Source organism: Lynx rufus, unplaced genomic scaffold, assembly GCF_022079265.1.
Source record: "Lynx rufus isolate CCGP_SWC_20201006 ecotype Redwood Valley unplaced genomic scaffold, mLynRuf1.p SCAF_2, whole genome shotgun sequence".
In the NCBI taxonomy this organism is placed as follows: Eukaryota; Metazoa; Chordata; class Mammalia; order Carnivora; family Felidae; genus Lynx; species Lynx rufus.
The window spans coordinates 124,442,016-124,465,791 of record NW_025814834.1 but is presented as its reverse complement, the minus strand read 5'-3'; the positions used below and the strand labels follow the sequence as shown (position 1 = coordinate 124,465,791).

General features: G+C 41.5%; 1 protein-coding gene and 1 long non-coding RNA gene across 4 annotated transcripts; one reads left to right on the top strand and one right to left on the bottom strand.

The window, feature by feature from the left end:
* Positions 1–1,847: 1,847 nt before the first annotated feature.
* On the bottom strand, positions 1,848–23,331 carry AMPD1 (adenosine monophosphate deaminase 1). Of its 3 annotated transcripts, none has more exons than XM_047085099.1 (16): positions 23,295–23,331; positions 21,966–21,977; positions 18,354–18,534; positions 17,099–17,264; positions 14,574–14,739; positions 10,052–10,271; positions 9,405–9,534; positions 7,974–8,168; positions 7,548–7,679; positions 6,741–6,904; positions 4,689–4,815; positions 4,343–4,506; positions 3,546–3,666; positions 2,715–2,888; positions 2,370–2,480; positions 1,848–2,012 (listed from the first exon to the last, which is right to left on the bottom strand). In XM_047085099.1, exons 1-16 carry the CDS (start codon positions 23,314–23,316, stop codon positions 1,854–1,856), a joined length of 2,244 nt encoding a protein of 747 aa, XP_046941055.1. In that variant the 5' UTR covers positions 23,317–23,331; the 3' UTR covers positions 1,848–1,853. The 3 variants fall into 3 exon arrangements, with proteins under 3 accessions (XP_046941055.1, XP_046941057.1, XP_046941056.1); XM_047085101.1 differs by lacking the exon at positions 21,966–21,977 and adding an exon at positions 19,778–19,789 and having other exon boundaries at positions 23,295–23,316; XM_047085100.1 differs by lacking the exon at positions 21,966–21,977 and having other exon boundaries at positions 23,295–23,316.
* LOC124515990 (uncharacterized) lies at positions 1,993–16,216 on the top strand. The gene is made up of 3 exons (XR_006962952.1): positions 1,993–2,427; positions 4,036–4,293; positions 15,076–16,216. It is a non-coding gene; the product is annotated as an uncharacterized LOC124515990 (long non-coding RNA).
* Positions 23,332–23,776: the final 445 nt, after the last annotated feature.

Genomic DNA, 23,776 nt, shown 5'->3' with positions numbered 1-23,776 from the left:
ATTATGTGGCAAAATGAGGCAGATTGAATTCCAAATCTGGCATGGTTTCTATGTCTGTAATAAATGAATTAACATGTATGTATTCTACTGCCCTCTCATGGGTGATCTGGAGATATAACTAAAGGTAGTTAATGCCTTTTAAATCTGAGACTAGAATGTTTAATTTAGCAATCTCTATTATTTTGATGACATAGAGGACAAGGTAGAAATAAAATCAGGTTCTCTAAGGGACTTATAAATACTCAGCAAACAGAAGTTCAACTTCAGAAACCAGGGAGAGGATTCTTATACTAGGGCTAGTATAAACACGCTGTCAGGATCACACCCATGCTTATAGCTACCTGTGTAGAATGTGGAAACATGCAGGAATTTGCCTTTATTTTTGTTTTTCCATTTGAGAAGTCATTACTTCCTGAGGTGTTTCACAAAATGTTCTTTTTCACGTTTGTATCCACTCATTCTATCATTTCACACTGTGAACAACGGGAGAGTAGGAATGAAATCTTATTCTTTATACCTTTGCTGCCTAGAATACTACCTGATACTTGAGCAGTTCATCAGTAATTGTTTATTTAATAAGTTAAATGAACTATCAGCCCAGCCACTAGATGGCAACACAGTTGTACATGTAGAAGTATAGTCTAGCTAATTGGAATTCTACCTGGCCTTGAGTAACAGGTTCCTAAAAAGTTATTTAAAATGTACAATGACAGCTGGCTATAACTTTATTGACAATTATATCCTTAAGACAGCTGGCTAGGGGCGCCTGGGTGGCGCAGTCGGTTAAGCGTCCGACTTCAGCCAGGTCACGATCTCGCGGTCCGTGAGTTCGAGCCCCGCGTCAGGCTCTGGGCTGATGGCTCGGAGCCTGGAGCCTGTTTCCGATTCTGTGTCTCCCTCTCTCTCTGCCCCTCCCCCGTTCATGCTCTGTGTCTCTCTGTCCCAAAAATAAATAAACGTTGGAAAAAAAAAAAAAGACAGCTGGCTATAACTTTATTGACAATTATATCCTTAAAACTGATCATCTTTGGATAAGATAAATTCTACCTAAGTGTAATAGCTCATAGGTACATATTTTCTATATTGGACGACCTGTTTTTGTCTAAGAGCATTAGTCTCCAGTTGTATCCCGTCAAAAGGACTTTTCAATGGCCTAAGTGCCTCAAGCAAAGTTCATTCTGTAAACCCAAAGCCTGCATTTCTCCCTGGGCCTCCTGGGTGGCTCAGTGGGTTGGGCATCCAACTTTGGCTCAGGTCCTGATCTCACCTCTCTTGAGTTCGAACCCCTCATTGGGTTCTTTGCTGACAGCTCAGAGCCTGGAGCCTGCTTTGGATTCTGTGTCTCCCTCTCTTTCTACCCCTTCCAGCTCATGCTCTGTTTCTTTCTCCTTCAAATATAAATAAACATCAAAAAAATATTTTAAGCCTACATTCTCCCAATAACAAGTCACTTGCTCGTATTTTTGCCTTGACTTAATAGTTATTATGTTAATAATAATATGTATTATTAACTATTATTAATTGTTAATAAGGCAGGGCAAAAAATACTACCAAATGTTTCACCTGTAAGTCATAGCGACTCTAGAGTCACACAAACCTATGTCCCCATTGCTACCTCTCAATAGATGTGTCCTTGTGCAGGTTATTAACTTCACTAACTTCAGTTTACTCATCTTCTTCAAAATGAAGATAACATTTTCTACTTCATAAAGTGAAAATAATTAAATGAAATAATGTCAGTGGAATGATATCTAGTACAATCATTGGTTTATATTAAGGATTCAGTAACTGGTAACTATTATTCATATTCTCTAATGAAAATCTCACCCACATTATTATTTGGTTTATTTGCTTTATTCTCCCGATTTAAGGCCTTCAGCAATTAAATTAAGTTCATAACACCAGGTTTCATAGCGATAGGCCATGCGGATTTGGGCTACATTTGTCTTCCGGATATCGTTTCCCATAGGGCCTTCCTCAAGGTAATTGTCGCCCAGGAACTTTGCTTTCTCCTGTAAGAGAAAAGAAAGGAGAATGATTGTTGTCTTTTTATCCTGATATAGACAGTAATTACATCTTCCACAAAGATCCCTTCCTTATATTACTTACTGACAAAAGGAAAACATAAACCAGTAAAAGCACTTATCCAGTGCTTCAGTACACATGGTCTTCTGAGAAGTCAAATGTGTTTTATTTTCCTTGCCCAAAGGCATAGGCAGAGAGATAGAAGAATTCTTTCTAATCCCTGGCCATAGTATTTGCGTATGATTTGTGGGATAATTTTTCTACATGTGTTTCCCCAACTATCTTTTCATTACTCAGTTTCCAGATCTATGCACAGAAGGACAGCCAGCCAAGGACAGGTCTACCTCATGAGAAATTCCACATTGCAGAACACTGTTTCTTGCCACTTCACACATATCGCAGGTACTCAGTTTGAACACTTGGGCAGCAATGGCGTATTCTTCCATTAGGGGCTCCTTAGGTTATTTATTTAAATGAGGCAAAAAAAGAAACAGAGAAAGAAAGAAAGGAAGAAAGAAAGAAAGAAAGAAAGAAAGAAAGAAAGAAAGAAAAGAAGCATATTAAAAAAAAATAACAAGCATCCAGCAGAAAAAGTATATTGAAACACCTTGATTTGACTTTGAAATTCTGGATGGAAAACAACAGTCCCTCCAAATATGCCTGTATTGCTCAAGATTCCATATGTGTACCTTGGTAAAGTGGAATTGCATTGGGTCATCTGTCGACAGTGAGATCATTAGTCCCTTCTGGAGGAAATCTAAAAGAGGATTTTTGGCATATTCTAGAAATAAGCTGTTGTTACTTAATGGCGACATGGCGATGGGAATCTGGGCTAAGAAGAACAAATACTGTAACACAGGACTCTGAAAAGGAAAACCGAAAAAAATTATTTAAGGATGTTGAAAAAGGGATACAAATGAGAAATGTTATAACCACATGATCTGCAAGTTTTAGCTTTCAAAAGAATGATCATACGTTCTTTCAGTCCCTGGGGACAAATAATCATTTTAAATGTAAATGCTATTTAGAATAAATGTATTTGGGATCATCAATTTTCAGTAGCCTTGAATCAAACTGAATGTTTGAGTTTTAGTTGCCTAAGGTACATGGTCTGTCTCGGGAAAAGACTTCACCTTGAAACATTTTTTTATCCCTCATAAGAAAGTTCTGACTCTCACAAGAGGTATTTGAAAACATGCTATAACAAGAAATCTGGCAAAAACTAGTTTAAGGTAAGCCAAGCACCTCTGAATTCTCCCTTGTCAGAGTTCTAAAATAGAAGTCGAAAGACCTGCATTAACTCATCTCTGCTGCTAACTGGTTAGGTAATCGTAAGCAGCTCCCTTTACTTGTCTGGCTTCTGTGAAATGAACTGTACTAAATAACCTCAAAAATCTTTTTTTGCTCTACTTTAATTTGATTCCAGTGTTGATAATGACTTGGGAGACAATGATACGGAAAAAATTATTCCTCTAGCTCCAATATAAAAGTTAATATTAGGAAGAGAGCCTCCAACTCACCTTCTTTAGATTCAGGCCATGAGAAATATTATCTGCTGTCATGAATGCTGTCATGAGATGGGTGAGAGCACCTGCTTCCCCGCAGTGAGGTCGGAACAGGAAAGTATTCATGCCTCGTTCCCTAGGGAAAGGCAACTGCCATAGTTATCACAGGTGGCTGGCTAGGACCCGGCAGCAATTTGGGGCATGGAGTAATTTATAAGAAAATCTGGTAAGAAAAGAATTAACCCTCTGAAAGAGAGTGGGGCATCCAAAGGATTCGGTAAAACTGGCAATTCCAGGTCATGATCTTAATTCTTCCCGAACATAGCTTTCTGAAAAAAGAGGCAGCAGAGGATATGAGGGTAGGGAGGAAAGTCAAGATTTGATTACCTTCAGTTTCAACAGGAAATTTACCAATAGTACCATGTTGTCATTTCTCCTACTCACACTTGAGGGGGGAGATGTTTCCAGAAAACCCCATTATAATATTCCTCTATTCTTTACCCAGGTATATCAAGAAGGGTGAAGTGTATGGAGTATGATAACAAATTGTGCAGTGATTAGTGAAAATTCCTAAACTTGCAAAGAAAGGAACTGTGAAAGTTGCTGAAGGCTCCAAAACATCCATTCCTGCTACTAAATAAAGAAAGAAACCGAAGAAAAAGACAAGGGAAAGAAATTTCTGATTCGGGCCAATTGAAAGCGTCCTAGCAGTGCAGTGCAGTGGCCCTTGACCACCCAAGGTGCCAATGTCTGAGCAAAAGAGGTGTGTCAAATAGAATCATCTCCTTCTAGCTCCATTTCTGTCTACTTACTTTCTCAGGCTGTTGAGAACCGTGATGTTTGCATACATGTAGTAGGCATAGTAAGTATAAGATGGATTCTTTTCCATGGTCCACTCCTGGGGCTTGGGACTCTTGGAGGAGAACATGTGGCCACTGTGTTTGGACTCATCATCCACACTGTCAAAGCCAGTAATCTGTCCGGAAAAGTAGGCCATGCAATGGGGTCAGTTCGACTACAGGATCCCAGTCCTCAGAAAACCTTTCAGCTCCCAAAGGCAAGCACCAAACGTCAGAGATAAGCACCAAAAATGAATCACAGCTTGTGGCAATACTAGCTCACACACAGCAGTGAGAAGGCCCAAAGGCTCATGCTTACATGCTTAAGGAAGACACTGAGGTCTGGGTGAGCCTGGGGATTAATGGTGGCCTCAAACACTGGCATGAAAACATTCTCCAGCATCTTTCCGAAGTGTGGGAGGAAGTTCTTCGATCGGAACACATCGCTAAAGGCAAGAATGAAGAGAATTTAGGAGGAAAATAGTTTTAGTATTAATAGCCCCTGTGTGAAGGAATCAGAGGGCCAGATGCCATGTTCAGAAAAAGACTTAGTGTGTCCATTCTAGGTCCACTCCGGTACACTCTTTTTGGCTACCCATAAAGAGGGATTCCGTTTAGATGAGGCATAGAGACATAAATTTCTTGCTGGACCAGTTGCCTCAATCTCTTCTACAAAACCTCTGTAGTAAAAATATTAACCTTCACAGCTAAATCCATATAGAAAATGAAGAGTATATATAGGAACTATGTCGCAAAAGATTGGGTGACTTATTTGTGGTATATAAGATGGTGAGCATCATACATTTATCGAGAACACTTCTGGAGCGCCTGGGGTGGCTCAAGTTGGTTGATTTCAGCTCAGGTCATGATCCCAGGGTAGTGGGATCGAGCCCCATGTTGGGCTCCACACTCAGTGCAGAGCCTGCTTAGGATCCTCTCTCTCCCTCTGCCCCTCTCCCCAGATCTCACATGTGCGCTCTCTCACTCTCTCTGTCTCTCAAAACAGAAAAACAAAAACAAAAACACTTCTGATATTCTTTAGCCAGGGACAATCTAACGAACTAACTCTTATATAGCACTCAGCATATGGCCATCCACTCTTTTAAGTAGCCAGAAATATTAATTTAATCCTTATAACAACTCAGTATGTTAGGTACCATTATGACCCTATTTTTTAGTTAGTTTATTTTTAAGTAAGCTCTTCACCTAATGTGGGACTTGAACTCACAACTTGGAGATCAAGAGTCCCATGCTCTACTGACTAAGCCAACCAGATGCCCTCATTGTAAAGATGATGAAACAAAGGCAGAGAGCTCATGAAACTTGCCCAAGGTCACACTGCTAGTAAATAGTAAAACTGGGATTCAAATACAGCCACTCTAGGTCCAAAGTCCATGCTCTTATCACACCTACTGCCTCTCTGCTTTAATGATATTAGACAGGAATTCCTACCCCAGTCAAAAAGTTACTTTTTTGGTTCAAGAAATAGGATAAAACTCTTGCATTGACAAGGGTGGGGGGCAGGGGCGGCATACAGAGGCAGGTGGCCAGAAAATATATAAACACTTAAGTTAGATAGAAGATCAATGATGCTGAGCATCCCCGAGGGTCATGAGTAATTATCAATGGTAATACTATTGATAAATACTCATTGATTGTGGAGAACTTGAGCACTTGGAAATGAGACAATTGTCAGATGGTAGTAAAGGTTCTTTCTTTTTTTTTTAATGTTTATTCATTTTGAGACGGAGAGAGTGCAATGCAAGAGTGGGTGAGCAGGGGAGGGTCAGAGAGAGGGCAGGTAGTTGGAGAATTTCAAGCAGGCTCTGCGCTGTCAGCACAGAGCCTAACGTGGGGCTCGAACTCACAAACCGTGAGATCATGACCTGAACCGTAATTAAGAGTCAATCACTTAACCAACTGGGCCACGCCGGCATCCCGATAATAAAGGTTCTGATACAAGAAAGCTACATCCCAGTCCAGGTAAGCATGAGAAAGAATGACTGGACACAGAGAGAAAGACCAGGAGAAAGGGAAAGTATAGTAAAATGTACATAGTTCTCATCCTAGCTAAGTTTCAAATATTCTCAATAAGTTATTTTGTGATCTGCATGAAGTCCCATGCTTTAAAAAACAAAACCCCAAAACTTGGTTAGAAAACTGAACTGAAATGATCTTCTAATTCCTGTCTTTGGTCAAGAGTGCTGAACCCAGATTGGACAAAACCAAGCACCCAGGACCCTGTTCTGAGCTCTGCTTTAACAAAGATTTTTTTGTGTCTAGAGGCGCTACATCTTTCTTGTTTGTGCAGAGAAGGCGAGGCAGGCGGGATGAAGTCAGGCTTTCGAGTCTCGGATGGGAAGGTACATACTAGATCCTGGGGACCTGGATCAGCCAGGTCATGTTGCGGCAGTAGATGCGGTTACGGACGAACCAGGAGGACAGTTTGTGCCACTCATCAGGACTGCGGCCATAGATTGACAGGCGGGGCTCGGCGTGCTGGTACTTTGCCTCCACCAGGTCTGCACCTACCTCCTGCGAAGCCAACAAAGGAGTCCAAAGCCAGGAATTTCCACAAGTCCCTCAGGGGTCTAAATCTGTGGGGTCTAGGGAGAGGAAGTGGGTACCAAGAACAGGGGAAGCGTAAAAGGAGGTCAGAGGGAACCTATTCCTTAAGATCTAAGGAAATCGAGAGATGAGGGGAATCTAGTCAGGAAGAGACTGATAGTGATGGAGTCTAGAGAGCGAAAAAGTCCGAGAAAGGATGTTGAAATATCCAATCCAAGGGGCCTGCAAACGACACTCAGCTCTTTTTACATCCCCTACTTTCCAAAACGCACATCTCCCAAGTCCACTGTGTCATTCCTGCATGCTAGAGCTCAGGCCATGAGCCTGAAAGAGTCCTTAATCAGTCCCAAATCCACACCCTCAGCTTCTCTAGCCTTGGAATACAAGTCTTTTAAATCATTACAGTGGACACCTCTGAAGAAATTCTTGCATTCATGTCTGTGGTGCTTCCCCAGGGATAGCACCCTTTCTCCTTCCTTTCCCTCCTTCCTTTCCTTCCCTCTCTTCCTCCTCCCTCTTCTCTTTTCTCCTTCCTTCTTTTCCTCCTTCTCTCCCTCCCCCTCCTCAAGAACCAAGCCAGGTACCATAGATCTGGTTGGTTCCTCCTCACCTTGATGATAGTGGCAAAATATTCCCCATCAATGTAATTGTCTGTCTTTAAGTAGAGGTCTCGTAGCTCACTTGCTCCTACAGGATTGTATTTGTCATTGAACTTATCAAAACGCTGGAAGGTCTGGCGTCCCTGAATCAGGAAACAGGAACACAAGTATATTATTATCAGAGCTGCTGGGACATGGAGAGCGAGGGAATGGCCACAAGGAACAGGGCCTGGGAACCAGGGGGAAGGGGGTGGGCTCCAAGAAAGGAATCTGGCACAGTTGACAATGAGTGAACCTCAAAATTGTCTGTGGGTGCTTTCAGTCAGCACGGTCAGCCAACACAGTCAAGAGGGCTCTGAGAAGTGGGAGGTTATAGGAGAATGGCATGTGCGGTTCTGAGTATGAGCATGAAGCTGACATCATCTTTTTCAACCTACAGCGTGAACATCCAGAGAATCAACCGTCAGGTCATAGGGATGCATCTTTAATTTGTCAAAAAGTTCCTTCAGGGTCAGATTTTTCTCCTTGCTGCTGTAGACCACTCTGTCAGCATCAATGTGGTAAGATTTCTTAATAAAGCGCAGCAGGTGCTTTTGGTTCATGCAAGCGGCTGCATGGATATGGGTGTCCACCTGTGTGTACATTCAGAGAAAGAAAACCAACAATCAGCCCTAGTCATGCTGCTCTGTTAGAGGCCATGGTGCCTGCAAACCCCATTGAGGCAAGAGAAAGGAATAAGTAGAGAGATGTGACCTGACATCCGGTGAAGGTGGCCCGGCAGGAAAGAACCAGCAGCACCTTTTTGTACCCTTGCGAGAATGTGAAAGTTTAGGGCGATGCAATTATAATGCCTATTTCTCTTGGATATCTGCCTATCCAATTAACTCTCTACCTTTGATCCACACAAAATTCTCGGGGACCATTCTCCACCCCTGAAATAAACTAGCTGCCACAGCTTTCAGCCCCAAAGGGAGAAAAGATCAAAATCATGTCAAAGCCATGACTGACACAGCGATGGAACTTATGAGTTAGATATTTTAAAAAAAAAATTAATGTTTTATTTCTTTTTGAGAGAGAGGGAGAGGGAGACAGAGTGCGAGCAGGGGAGGGGCAGAGAGAGAGGGAGACACAGAATCTGAAGCAGGCTCTGGGCTCCAAGCTGTCAGCACAGAGCTCAAAGTGGGGCTTGAACTCACAAACCTCGAGATCATGACCTGAGCCAAAGTCAGATGTTTAACAGGCTGAGCCACCCAGGCGCCCCTGAGCTAGATATTCTTATGATTATAATTTTATAGCCTGGAGATTTGATAGATGAATTTGCCCAAGGTTATACAGGCAGCTGAGCCAGGATTTGGTCCTGAATCTTTGCTCGTATATTTTCTATCCTCACTTCTTTCAATCACTCAAATGGTCGGAACACATCTCAGAGGTGTTTCTAAGTTGATTCGTTTTCTACACTTATTAGCGCATCTGATGCCCACCGTCCTCTTGTGAGCTAGACTGAGAAGATATATTTTCCAATTTTACGAATGAGGAAACAAACTCAGAAATATTTAATCATCACCCGCTATATCTCAGAGTCAGGAAGTAGAAGAAAAAGGACTAGAAGAAAGATCTTCCAAAGCCTGGAATAGCAGTTTTTGAGATTTCGTTTGTTTTTGTTATTTTTGTGGTTCAGGATCATTATAATTTTTTGTGGCAAGAATGTGGTAAACCCTTCTGTGTAGAAAACAGTAGAAATGGCATTTTAACTTTCTAGAATAATTCATTTGCTCTCACTAAAAACAGTTTCTTTCTTGTCCCACTCAAGAGCTAACTGGGCTCCCGTTTTTGCCCAGCGCTGGCCCCTGAGCAGTGCCCACGTTTACCTTCCTGCAGTTATAAAAATCTCGGTGGGGGTTGTTCTTCAACTCCTTTAACTCGTCCATCTCGTTGAGCATCTCATGGACCTGGAACTTGGAAGACAGGAACTTCAGGCGCCGGTGGGTGTAGGTCTTACTGTGGAAAATTAAATCACATAATTCTGAATCATTCAGACACTTAAGGAAAACAGACACAGTTTCAAAACCATCAGGACCCTTATTACCCATAGGAAGCAATTATTGAAACAAACATTTCAGTTTGCAGTTAATCTCACTTGAGAAGTATTGGGCTCCAGGGGCTCAATCTTTTCATCCATGTTGGACAGAATAGTGAGGGAAGACTTGGGAAGGCATTTAACAGCCCCGGGGAGACAGCGTTGCTCAAGGCTAAGGGTCCTGGCTTTAGGGATGGCAGATGCAGACTTGAATCTCAGGGAGCTGTGTGACTTTGGGAGATTATTTAACTCATCAGAGTCTCCGCTTACAAAACGGCAATTATAAAACTACCCACCTGGCAGAATGCTTGTGAGGAGATGGGAAATAATGTACCTGAAGGGCTTAACAGTGTTTGAACATTGTGAGCACTTGGTAAATACTCATTCTTACTAAGAGCAGTGTTAGTACTCGTGGTGGTAGCATCACTAAACACTCACACAGGTCCTTGGGCAATTAAAGCAAGCAAAAAATTCATATCATCTAAGAAGGTGTCCATATCGAGATAAGGAAGTGGCTTAGGTTCATCTTTGCTGGCTGCTGCTTCATTAGGATAGACGTGAACCACACCGTCCTTCATTTTGAGGTGATAACCCAGGTTTTCCGGGAGGTTATCTGTTTGGAAGGGATCTTCTCCGTTCTTCGCAGGAGGGGTAAAGACTTTCTCAATGAAACACAGAGTAATATATCAGGAAATAAGACAAATGACCACATGCAAATAACCAAAATATGAAATGCTGTAAGATCTCATTTGTTTGGAATCCTGTACGTCATAAGTTATAATTATTTACCCAGAGCTAAGCTAAAGCTTATTTTTACGTTATTTTTCTTTCTTTTCTTTTCTTTATTATTATTTTTTTATATTTTTATTTTTGAGAGAGAGAGAGACACAGAGGGTGAGCACGGGAGCGGCAGAGAGAGAGGGAGACACAGAATCCGAAGCAGGCTCCAGGCTCTGAGCTGTCAGCACAGAGCCCAGTGCGGGGCTCCAACCCTTAAACTGCGAGTTCATGACCTGAGCTGAAGGCGGACGCTTAACCCACTGAGCCACCCAGGCGCTCCTACATTATTTTTCAAAGCTGACCAAATTAGTAGTTTAAAATAACTGTAAGATTTTATCTAGTGTAAGAATGATTTTCAAGTCCTTTAGAAGTACTGTTTACATGATTGATACACTACTTACCAATAATTTTATTTACTAAAGTAGCTTATCAAAGGCTTCCTGTTTAGAACATTTTATTAGCTTATGAGATATTTGCATAGAAATAAAATCAAACTACAGTTGAAAAGTAGAATTTGCATTGTGTCCTTAATAAAACCAACCTCTCTAGAAGTCTTAATTTAGAGTGGTTATTTTCAAAAAACTTTATTTTTTAGAGCAGTTTAAAATATTTTTTAAATGTTTATTTATTCTTGAGAGAGAGAGAGAGAGAGAGAGAGAGAGAAAGACAGAGCACAAGCGGGGGAGGGGCAGAGAGAGAGGGAAACACAGAATCTGAAACAGGCTCCAGGCTCTGAGCTGTCAGCGCAGGGCCTGACACAGGGCTCAAACCCACAAACTGGGAGATCATGACCTGAGCAGAAGTCAGACGCTTAACCAACTGAGCCACCCAGGTGTCCCTAGAGCAGTTTTAAGTTCATAGCAAAATTGAGCATCAAATACACAGTTCCCATATACTCACTGCTACTCCCGCACAGGCACTGCCTTCCCCACTATCCACACCCTCCACCAGAGGGTACATTTGGTGCAACTGATGAACATAACTGACATGTCGTAATCACCCAAAGTCCATACTTTAACCTAGGGTTCACTCTTGGGGTTGTACATTATATAGGTTTGGACAAATGTACAATGACATGTATCCACTCTTAGAGTATCATACAAATGGTCTCACTGCCCTAAAGACCCTTTGTGCTCCGTCTAGACTGGTTTTAATATAAGTGGAAATATAAAATAAAGTCTTACTAGAAGAATTCCAGTTCTTATTGTAATTATAACATACTATCCACCTTCTAAAGCACCTACAAAGGAATGAGAAGGGATTTTGTGGGTAAATGCCCCCTTCTTTCCAGTGCTAACAGTTTCAACCTAAGAAAGCCAGGAAGAAATTCTACGTTGTCATGGCCTTTAAAGCGCTTAACCTTCTACTTTCAACAAGTAAGTGCCCAAGGCAGCAGAAAAGTCTCCAGTTTGCCAGTGATGACTCACAACCACAGTGGGAAAAATAATATGGGAAGAAAAAAGTCATGCATTTTCTATTCAAAACTAGGAGACAAGGAACACGAAAGAAGTGAAACAGTATTTTGCTATGTCGAGTATTAATTTTTTGAATCTTTATACTTGAACATAATAGAGAGATAAAGCACAATTTAGAAGAAGCAAAGACAAAACAAATATCTTAATGACAGTATTATAGAAAAGAGGTAAACCGATTTTACGTATCGCCAAACAGGATACATGTTTACTCTGATTTTAATATTAAAAGGAATTATAGAGAAGAAGTTACAGAACTGGAAAGCTTTAATGACATAACAATTTGCAAGTTCAAAAACCCTTAATATTTGTCTCCCTTGAAATCTCAAACCTAGAAGTATACTCCAGAAGATGTCGAGCAACTGCACAAAGATGTTTCTCTAACGCTGTTCATTGCAACCTTAATGGAAATCAATTTTTAAAAGTCGGAAATCTAAATGCCTAAAAATGAGAATTGGTTAAATAAAACATGATACAGTTATACAATAGAAATCTGAGAAGTTCTATAAATCTGATTATTTATTTTTTTTTTTTAATTTTTTTTTTCAACGTTTATTTATTTTTGGGACAGAGAGAGACAGAGCATGAACAGGGGAGGGGCAGAGAGAGAGGGAGACACAGAATCGGAAACAGGCTCCAGGCTCCGAGCCATCAGCCCAGAGCCCGACGCGGGGCTCAAACTCACGGACCGCGAGATCGTGACCTGGCTGAAGTCGGATGCTTAACCGACTGCGCCACCCAGGCGCCCCAAATCTGATTATTTAAAAACATGTGCTTCACTTCATATAAGGCAGAAAGTAAAAAGTGAGAGACAGAAATGAAGTACTATGGAAAGTCAAAACATATAGTTTAGTGTTCTCCAGAGGTTAGAGGAAGGAAGGAAACGATAGCATCTGGGCTGCACGTCAAAGGGTGAGGTTGCATCTGGACATATGGACATACAGTGAAAAAAGTGAAGGGCAGTCCAGGCACAGGGAACAGCATGACAACAGTACAGGGGCAGGAAAGTGCTGAACCAAACGGCAGACAGGAAACACTTCCGACCAGAACAAAGGTGGAGTAGATAAGGTAAGTTTATAAATAGGTTGAGAATCTAGTTAGAAGACCAGCTGGTGGCAGGCCTTGAATGCCAGGCTAAAGACTGGACTCAATTTGGAAGGTAATGGGAGCGATTAAAGGTTTGTGATAGGAGAGGGATATGTTCAGATCTGTGTTTTAATAACTGGCACCTAAGTGAATCTCACCAACAGACAGTGAGATTAGAATTTAACAGAATGGGTCAGAAACTATGATAATAGCCTAGACAAGGTGAAAGATAGACCTAAATTAGGGTTTGGGGAATAGCAAAGGGGGGAGATTTTGAGAGGTATTGTATGGAATTAATTATGTGATTGTGCACGTGGGCAGGAGAGAGAATGGAGCCAAAGACGACTATGATATTTTTAGACTGGCTTACTTAGATAGTAGTCCCTCCTTATCCGTAGGGGACATGTTCCACCACCCCCAGTGTATGCCTGAAACTGTGGATAGCACTGAACCCTGTATAGACCGTCTTTTCCTATGTATATACCTATGTGTATATATATATATATATATATATATATATATATATGTGTATATTCCTATGTATATACCTATACATACCTATTAATGGGCCACTGGTCTATCAACTTACATGTTTAATTTATAAATTAGGCACAGTAAGAAATTAACAACTACAACTAATAATAAAATAGATCAATAATAACAACATACTGTAATAAAAATTGGGAAGGGCGCCTGGGTGGCTCAGTTGGTTAAGTGTCTGACTTCAGCTCAGGTCATGATCTCATGGTTCACGAGTTCAAGCCCTTGTGCTGACAGCTCAGAGCCTGGACCCTGCTTTGGATTCTGTGTCTCCCTTTCTCTCGGCCCCTCCCCTGCTCGCATTCTCTCTCTCTATCAAAAATAAAAATAAACATTAAAAAAAATTTTTTTTAATTGAACATGGTCTCTCTCAAAATATCTTATTGCCCTAAACTCACCTTTCCTCTTGTAATGATGTGAGATGATAAAATTCCTATGTGACATGAAATGAGGTGAATAATAAGGTAGGCCTTGTGAGGTAGCAGTAGGCCACTGACCTCTTTTTTTTTTTTTTTTTTTAAGTAGGCTTCATGCCCAGTGCAGAGCTCAACGTGGGGCTTGAACTCACAACCCTGAGATCAAGAACTGAGCTGAGAGCACCTGGGTGGCTTAGTGTGTTAAGAGTCCAACTTCGGCTCAGGTCATGACCTCATGGTTCATGAGTTCGAGCCCCACATCAGACTCTCTGCTGTCACCACAGATCCCCTGTCCCCCACCTGCCCCCCGCTTTAGATCCTCTGCCCCCCACCTGCCCCCCCGCTCCTCCCCCACTCTCTCTCTCTCTCAAAGTAAATAAATAAACTTAAAAAAAAAAAAAAGACATGAGCTGAGATCAAGAACTGGATGCTTAACCGACTAAGCCACCTGGACTCCTCAGGCCACTGCTGACCTTCTGACAATAAATCAGGAGGACCATCTATGTATGGACCTCGGTTGACTGCAGGCAACTGAAACTGAAGAAAGCCAAATCACGGAATGGTGGTGGGGGGAGACTACTGTAATTTAGGGACATACTTAATATTGAGTAGTTAAACCAAAAGATCTATTTCATATGCTGCATAAGAAAATTACTTCTGACGTACCTGGGTAGAAGCTCTCGTTTGCTACCCAAGCCTCACCATCGATGTTCCGCAAGTACTTGGAAGGGGTTTTAGGGAATCTCTGAAATGACTTCTGCATGTACTTCTCCCGTATGCACAGTGCCCTGTACAGACCTTTGCAAACCATTTCAAAGTCTTCAACTGTCACCTGCCAAGAAAGTGTTAGAGCATCGGCGTCACTCCTGTGAAAATCCAAGAAGTGGATTGTCTTGGGTATGCCCCTGCTCTCTCCTGGGTGTTGTAGCCTGTGCTGAGCCCACCTGCCCATGTGGCTGCTCCCTTATGTGACTTGGGCCCTGGGTCTTCCTCCAGGAGCAGGTCCTGAAGTTTCTTGCCCTCTTTCATTTCTACTAAAACTCACCTGGTCTACAAGTCTTTCCTGACAGTCTTGTGTTTGTTTGGTGTTTGCTAGAAAGCAGTGATTATCTAGTGAGTGTGATTAAAAGAACCCATTCTAACATGGAAAATACCTTCTTCCTTCCAGGTTTTACATATGGGCTTCTGAAGACGGTATCTCAACTGAAAGACCATGTGACTCTAATTTGAGAATTCAAACCACTTTCTGGTCAGTGGGGGAAATATGTGGGGATGAATAAGGTGTCACACATCCCTCAAACCCTATCATGCATGCCCTGCCTTCTGTCGTTATGGATGGATCAGAACATCATCTAATGAGAAGTTATCATTCCTTTGGATGGTTTTAAAGAGAACTTAATCTGTGGCTAAAAATGGAGAGATTCTAGAATAAAATTTTCTCAGAACTGCCGGAAATTTCCTAAGCTGGTCTGTCTCCCATGCCCCATCCCTGACTCCGGGCTGGGGACGGCATACCCAAAGAGTTATAACTTGAAATCACTGAATGATCGTCATCAGAGCCCAAAGATTTTCTGGGACCAATGTAAGCTTGTTCCGAATGTTTGAGGCCCGGATGTTGATCCTAACCAGTTGAACTCTTTTTAAAGTCTTGCTGACCTTGGCTGAGAGATTATGGCACAGGTGCTGGAACTAGAGGTCTGCTTCTAATGGCATGCTTGTTCCTTTGCCACCTAATGGGCCACCGTCTATCTTCTCCAGGATAAGAGCTGGATCTTATTCACCGTGGTGTCCTCAGCATTTGTCACACAATGCGTAGCACACGGTAGGTGCTCAATAAGAATTGATTACATGGAGTCAACTGATTATCAGGGATTGATGGCCTTGGAAACTTAGTCCTGATCCCCCTTACCTCTCTGTTCAGTTACAAGGTGAGAACGGATGGGGGCACAGAATACAACCAGCTGACTATTGCTCAGCAGCTCAGCCACATTCAGCCAACACGCCTGGTTCTTCAAAGACTCCATGTCATGGTTTCAGGTGCCCTCCAGCTTTCAGAGGAGAAACAGCTACTCCCTGACTTCTGTGAACCTTTTCCTTCCTCCCATCCTCTTTCTTTTCGTTTGTGTTTGTTTCTACCAAGCACAAGCGGTATCAACTTTGCCTCTTAGTTTTTATGTTTTTTTGAACTCCGGCGTTCTCCAAACGGCAGCTCTATTGAACATCTCCTTTCAGTCATTTATAATCTAAAATGCCTGCCATTTGCAGTCATGTCATCACACAGAAAGTGAATAAACAAGAATTGTGTTTGTTTCCTTGCTCTGTCCCTTTTTAAATATCTTGGGACTGACCCTAAGTGGGTCAGTTACATGAGAAGGGGGCTTAGGATTGGTCATTAAAACTATATTTGGAGCATAGACTGATAGCTACACATCAGTTTCACCAATATGATGCTGATTCTGCAAGTTCATGTGACAGAGATTTATTAATTGCCCAACTGTCCTGGACAGGACAGGAAGGTCAAGTTGTTTGTGACAGGAGTTTACTATCCCTGTGGCATAACTAGAGTCTATTCCAGGCAATAATCTACCGTGTAAGCATCTGCAATGAAATTGGAGATGACCGTTGGTCAAAAAAAAAAAAAAAACAATAGCCCCGTTAGAATCTTCTAGGCTCTCTCTCATCTTTCTTCTTTTCTCTGGTCTCTCCACTCTTCTTTTCTCATCTCCCTCTCTTTCTTCCAAGCTGTTTTCTTGGATTGGTTTATGCTACCTGAAGCCCTTGTCTCTATTCTAGGGCTGCCCAGGATCCATCTTTTCCCAAGAGCCCCCTGTGCCTCCTCGAGGCTCCCTGTCTTGTCTTGCGATATCCTCAGTGAGATTAGCCCACCAGGTGCTCTCTTGTTTCTTGTGCCAAAATTTGTCTAGTGTATTCTGTAACACACACACTGCATTCCACTACATACTGTCCATGTGCAAGCAAATGGAATAGAGAAGGATAGATCATGTGGGATGATAAAACAAAACAGAAATCTAAGTCATGGCAAATCAGTATTAAAATGCAATAATGAAGTACAGCAAAGGACAAGTGAACTAACACCTTCCTCAGAAGGAAAGGCAAGAAGGTAAGGAAGCTGAAACAATCAAGCTGTGTCTTCCCAGCAGCGACATTTGAGGGGAAAAAGAGCAACTCACCCCTGAGGCATAATCGCCAGTGATCTGCACTCTCTGAAAATCAGGCACGGTCTGGTAGGTTGGAGATGAAGAAATGTATTCATCGATATGGGACAGTTTAGTGGAAGATGCTTCACTTTGTGGAATGGACAAATTAACGGTCTTCCGTCCATGGAAACGCTTTTTTCTGGGTTTGAAACACAAAAATAAAAGAACTTAACTTGGTCCTCATTGGGAGTTGCGTTGTGATAGATTGGTGTTTCACTATCCAATTTCATTTTGAGGACAAAAAGTGCAAATTAAAATGTCAGCTGGCTGTCAGAAACAGGATCCAACCATATGGGAAGAGGGATCACATGATCGTATTCCCTTCTTCCCGGTATCCTTTGGGACCGTTGGCCTTTGGGAACATACGAGAAGGCTTTCAGCATGACCTTATTCTTCGCTGGCAGTCCACTCCTAGCAGATGGGCAGTCTGGGAACCACAACAAGCACAGGCTATGTCAGTTATTACCTGTGTTGTTTTCTGCTTGTTCTGAAACTCTGTGAGCTTCTGTTGCCCCCTATGAAAAAAAATAGTGTAATAATGCCTACCTTAAAGAAATTCTGTGAGATTTAGTGTACGGAGTTTATAAGTTGCTTAGTCAATATTAGTTCCTTAGATCAACAAGTATTTATTGAGTTTCTGCTTTGACCCAAGACTTACGTTAGGTCCTATGGGGCATGCTGAACAAGGGGGATCGCTGTTCTTTCCTTAAAGACAAAATAAAGAGGATGGCCAGGGCAGGAAGGCAGAAATGGAGTGTTGTATCCCTGGGGTCTGGAGGAGGTCAGACTGGCCTGAGGGCTATATTCATATCAGATAGCACAATGCGAAGGTTGGCTAAAAATGAACTCTGAAGATGAGGCTCTTGAGTTCTGGTTTCCGTACCCATTGTGTGTAAGTTGAGTGTGTGCCCAGCAGCCATCAGCCTACCTTGGTTTGGAACAATTGCACAGGAGGTCATGTCCTCTTGCTTGGGCAGATAGGGAGGCTTCAACTAAAGGAAGATGTGCATGAGCACAGGATGTCTACTCTTTTCTTCTTTTTAGTCATTGCTAACCTTGCCCTAGCTTACACAGTGCGGGGGTGGGGGTATAGGTGAAAGGGAAGAATTTTTAGCTCTGGCAGAGTTCCTGCTCCAAGTTGAACCATCATTCAGACAGACTGAACCAGCTGCCCTGACAATTCTCCTTCCTGTGTCCCAATGTCCCAACATTCCCTTACACCACTTACCTCCTGCCTTCTGTGGAGGTGGACATGGCCTCCAGTTGGAATATGTGTGCTCGCATCTCATGATGAGAAATTGGACAGATTTCATCCACATCAAAGGGGGAAATCTCCTGACGGCCTCCCTCATCTTTGACTTCAGAGGCAAATACTTTTTCAGCCAAGCTACGTATTTCATCATCAATTTCTAAAAGAGGTTTTCATGGATTAGTATTCAAGCCCTTTCTCAGAAGTCATCAGAGAGTTCCTGCTATGTGTGAGGCACAGTGCTAAGGACTGACCTGGGTGCGTGGCTCCCCTATACTCTAACCAGTGCCCCAGAAGCATGTCAAAGCTCAGTGCCGCTCTACTGTCTCTTTAGAGGTTTCTGTGTGGGTAGCTTGGAAATCCATTCTCAGAAACACAGGTCAGATTCTTGCAGCACATTTCAGGAGGTCCTAAAGGTGGGATTGGTCTCTTGAAGGATTAGCACTTAATGTAAGATCACCTGTTTCTGGCAGGGCTAAGTCTGATTTCATAGTAACCATGCAGCATAATCTTTCTCATTAGACTGGTGGAGTATTTCCGATGGCTGTGAAGGTGTGAATAGGATTGTTGGTCTTCGGAGCTTTTCTTTCTAAAAAGATCGTAGTGATCTAGGTAGTTTTGAGAAATAAACGTGTACTTTGGGCCTTTCTTCCTCATAGGACAGATACTGTGTTTCTCTCACACATTATTTCAAATCCTGACAACTTGATGATATGCTGGTATGTGGGAGAAGGGGGCCATTGAAAGTTACTACCCAGTGTTGGGAGTCCCACTTCTTGTGGACATGTGGCTTTTCATAACGAATGGCCCTTAGAAAGCCAATTTTACTTTTACATGCCTTAATATTCCCATCCTTTGTTTTTAAGTTTATTTTAAGTAATCTCTACACCCAACGTGGGGCTTAAACTCACAACCCCAAGATCAAGAGTCACATACTCTTCCGACTGAGGCACCCTTAATATTCCCATTCTTAGAATAGGTGGAGGGGTGACGTTTAGTTTGGCAATGAATAACCCCAAGACTCTCCAGATGTAAGGGAACTAATTTCATCATACAGCGTAGTAATGGCCATCAAGTATCTGCTCTTCTGTTAAGTTCCACTGCATTTTCCACATACCCAATTGTTTTCATCTGAATAGTCATTACTTCTAATACTTCTAAAATCTCTTCATATTTCCAGAAAAGAGCAGGTAGCAAATAACGAGAATGGCAAAGAGTTAGCTATTTGGAGCAACAGAAGACAGAACACTCTTCAAATGATGACAGAGCAAACTGCGTGCAAAGAGAAAGATCCCCTCATTGCTGCCCCATCAGTGTCCTTACAGATCTCCCAAATGCCACATTTTCGATTTTGACTTGAGTAAGTGCAGGTGTTCAAATCCTTGTTCTGCACTTACCGACACCTTCACCTTCCTCTGTCTTAGTTTCCTCATCTGTAAAGTGGGAATACTAGTACCTACCAAAACTCACTCATGAGGCTGTTGTGGTAATAATGTACAGGGAAATACTTTACAGACAACAAAGCACCAGATCAAACTGAATGATGCAATTTGGTAGCGTTGGTCAGACAGATATCTGGTATTTGGGGTTAGTTTGGGGCTATTAAGGAAATGATAAATGATATGACTTAGTATAGGCTGAAGCGTACATTGGAAATGATAGTAATTAAATCATAACTTCATCACCACTGTCAGGTCAGCCTATTTTCAAAACCTGGCTTATCACAAAAGAATAACAGAAACCCACTGTATTGCTGAACTTCATGCATCTGTCTGCCTCATTAAACTCAAGCTCTTCCTGAAACTGAAGACTGTCTTTGGATGCTATGGAGTAGTTCTTTGACAAGTACCACACTCCGCAAAGGACCAAATGGGGCTCTAAATAGATATGTTTGATGGCCTGAGAATGCCTCCCCACCCCACTACCAACTGATCCCCAGAGATTAGTATCATTCCTCCAGGAATGCAAGCAAGCACATGCACCTCAAGGATGAATGGCAAGCAGAAGTTAGAAGAGGCTTCATGCACCATGAAACACAAATGAAAAGGGGCTAGTTGGTTATGATGATGATGAGGACAAGGATGCAACTGGCTTGTCATGATGGGTCTGTGACAATGCTGCTGGAGGCCTCAGGAAGGACGGCATGGAAATGGATGCTCAGAAACCAAATCCTACTTGCTTGAGATCTGGCTTGTCCGGAACAAACAGTCATTACCTAGGACTGCACGTATCCATTTGTTTCATAGTTTTAAATGTTATTGTTTTTTACTGGGTTCCATCTCCCTAAGCCACTAGAGGTGATTGAAAAGTTAGAAACTCTACTCTAAGATGTGGTTTGCATGATGCCCCCAAATTACATGGTTGATATTTCCTTCCACTGAATCAACCAGTTGTTTTGACTTCATGCAACCACAGCTGAAATTTGACTCCTCATTCAAGAGCTCTGCCTTTCAAAAATATTTCAGGGAGTGGCGATGATTGTGGGAAAGAAAGAGTGAAACTGGTATTTCAAAAGATGAGTGGATAAGATTTGGTGACAGTTCTGAATTCAGGGAGTAAAGGAGAGATGAGTCCCTTGTGTTTGTATAGCTAATTGTTGGGTTCTTTTTTCAGCATATTACATTTGAGATAATGGAGCACCTGAGTGGAAATGTCTGGACGACAGGACGTCTTCATTTACATGCGGAGTAGACACAAGAATAGAAACAAGTGGTAAAAAGATGAAGCAGAGTGAACACTGAACTAGGAGTGAGGAAAAGTGTCTGTGACAGCTGGGTGGCCTTGGGGAAACCACATAATCACAAGGAGCCTCAGTGTTCATCATCATAACAAGAGAATGCTAATAATAATAATGTCAACTTCAGAGCATTGCCATAAAGGTTAAACAAGAAATCCTTTAAAAATGACACAGTGCTATATAGAAGTTGGGGATTATTACTATTAACACGGGAAGTGCAAGGCTCTTGAGAAGAGGAATGTCATGCTGGCTTCTTCACTCAACGCTGAGATCCAGAAGAGCATGCTTATTTCCCAGCAGTGCTTTATTGATGGGTAGAAAAGACAGGTCGTAGGTGTTTCATCTGCCACGTCTCATCTCCTCTATGCCTCTCCGAGGCAGACCTACCTACTATCAGTCAGCCTAAGGACAAGTCTAATTTGAAACATAACTTAAAGTTCCAGTTTTATCTGGAGTGAGATTTTATTTGGCCCGGTCACAGAAATTTACCATGAAATGTTTTGCTTTGGAGTTGAGGATTTCCTAAGGCAAGACTCAATAGGCCCCGCTGGCTAACCTATATCTAAAGAATACTATTTTATTTTAAAACATCAGATGAACGCCCCTCTGATGTTCTCTTTAAAAAATGGATTTGGTTGGTTTTTTTTTGGCGGCGGGGGGGGGAGTCCAGAAAATCCATGAGTTCATTTGCTATGCTATGGGATATCTATGGTTATTATTAATCTTTGTTGGCTTTCAATGGTATCATTTAATAAACACTGCTGGAAAATACTCATGTTTCTGAATTAATGAATAGTACTATTTTTTCATTGATACTTTGGCAAATGGCAGGAAAAATTGTCCAAAATACTCACGTTTTTCTTTAGCTGTTTGAAGTAAAATAAAACAAGATAAAATATATAAACAACTTTCAGAAATCATAGTGGCTGTTAATCTGTGCTTTGGGATAGAAATGTGTAGATTGGTACAAGAAATGGGGGAGGTGGAATGTGTTATTACAGCTCATTCTTCCATTCACCTACAATTTGCTGTCATCGGAAAACTCTGGGAATGTGGTCATTACACACCCCTTTCTTTTCTTTCCCTTTCTAATATGGCTCCTTAAATTTATGTTTATAATCGTAAAGAGGTACGCTTTGTAAAATGTGATGTTAAAGACATCTGCTCTAGAGAAATGGAAACTCTCATACGATGCTGGTTTCAGCCAAACTGAAGGAGCCCATTTGGTAAGCAATTTAGCAACACCTACCAAACAGCCATTTCTGACAATCTACCCTACTGATTTCCATTCTTAAAAATGGCAAAAACTTTATGTACAAATACTGTTGTCAGAATACAATTTTACTTACCCAACTGTAAAGAACCTAAGGGATTAGTTAAGAAGATTTGAATATTACCCAGCCATTTAAAATGATGTTTAGGAAGAGTTTAGAATACCACGATAAACGATTAAGTCATAATGTTAAGGGAAAAAAAAGGCAGGCTATAAAGTGACATGTATTATATAATCACAGCTATGTTTTTTACAAATTCCTTAAAGTTGCATAGAAAATAGATTGAAAAGAAAAACACTAACATGTGAAAAGTGGTATCTTTGGATGATGGGACTGTGGTTGTTTTTTTCTTAGTACTGCTCTCCTAAATTTCTCGTGTTCTCTAAATGAGTGTTATTACTTTTATGTTCAGTGGAATTTCTCTTTCTTGTTTCACAGGAGATATGTATTTCCTTCCTAATGAAAAAGACTTAGTATGATTCTAAAAATTATTATGTGTACAAACCTGGATCGTGAGCCATCAAAATACACAGATGGGGTTAACATTTCCATCACGCTTGTGATTTTCAACTAACACTATAGCTAGAGACGTTGTATAGGACACTGCTGTGAACTCTAACAGGCACAGGCTTTGTTTAGACTAGCAGAGTAGATTTTAAATATCTTCCACCGTTTTCTCCTGGGATCATCAAAGATGCTACCACATGATACAGTTTTAGAAAATTATCTCCCTTCCAAAACTAAGAAGAAGAAAAAATCCTTGAAAATCTTGTCTTGCTTCTTCCTGAAAAGTATAATTAAGTGGTACTCTGAACCCTAAATAAAGGATTGTCAAAGCTGACATGATATACTCAAAGGAATGGCTGCATTTAAAAGAATTGAGCTCTCAAAACACTTTTGCACACCTACCTGGAAGTTTCAACAGAGGCATTGTTGCCGGGGTCCTTGATTCTAGGATAGCACAGTAGAAAGGAGGAGAGAGGAGGCTGTGGGGATGACTGCCTGACACTATAAAATACCCTGACATTCATTTTATGATTTTGCTTTGCATCTGTAATCTGATCCTTCTCTGCTAAAAAGAGGGAGATGAGTTTTAGACCTATTTATAGCTTTAGGCAATTGACAGAGAAAAACAGGTGAAGCTTTCAGTCTTTACCCTGGGATTTCAGAAAAGATATGTGCTAGGTCAGGAATTGCATTTCAGTACTTTCTAAATCTTCCTATGCATCGGATTCTCCTCAGGTGTGGTTTTCTTACATGATTTTACCAGTGATGATTATTTTTCACCCTGGTGAAATACAGCAAAGTCTTATAGGCTCTGGATGTCAAAGTCCTCAGGATTTCAGTCATGAGAACAGCTTGCTGAGTTTGATATATATGCTGGTGTATTC

What these genes read in the sequence shown, in the direction of transcription:
- AMPD1 (XM_047085099.1), bottom strand. Translation starts at nt 23,316, where the DNA reads ATGCCTCTGTTGAAACTTCCAG. An exon ending in CTGGCGATTATGCCTCAGGG is followed by an intron (nt 14,740 to 17,098) that starts GTGAGTTGCTCT and finishes CTTTCTTGGCAG; the next exon opens with GTGACAGTTGAAGACTTTGA. An exon ending in AATGTGGAATTTCTCATGAG is followed by an intron (nt 2,013 to 2,369) that starts GTAGACCTGTCC and finishes TTTCTCTTACAG; the next exon opens with GAGAAAGCAAAGTTCCTGGG.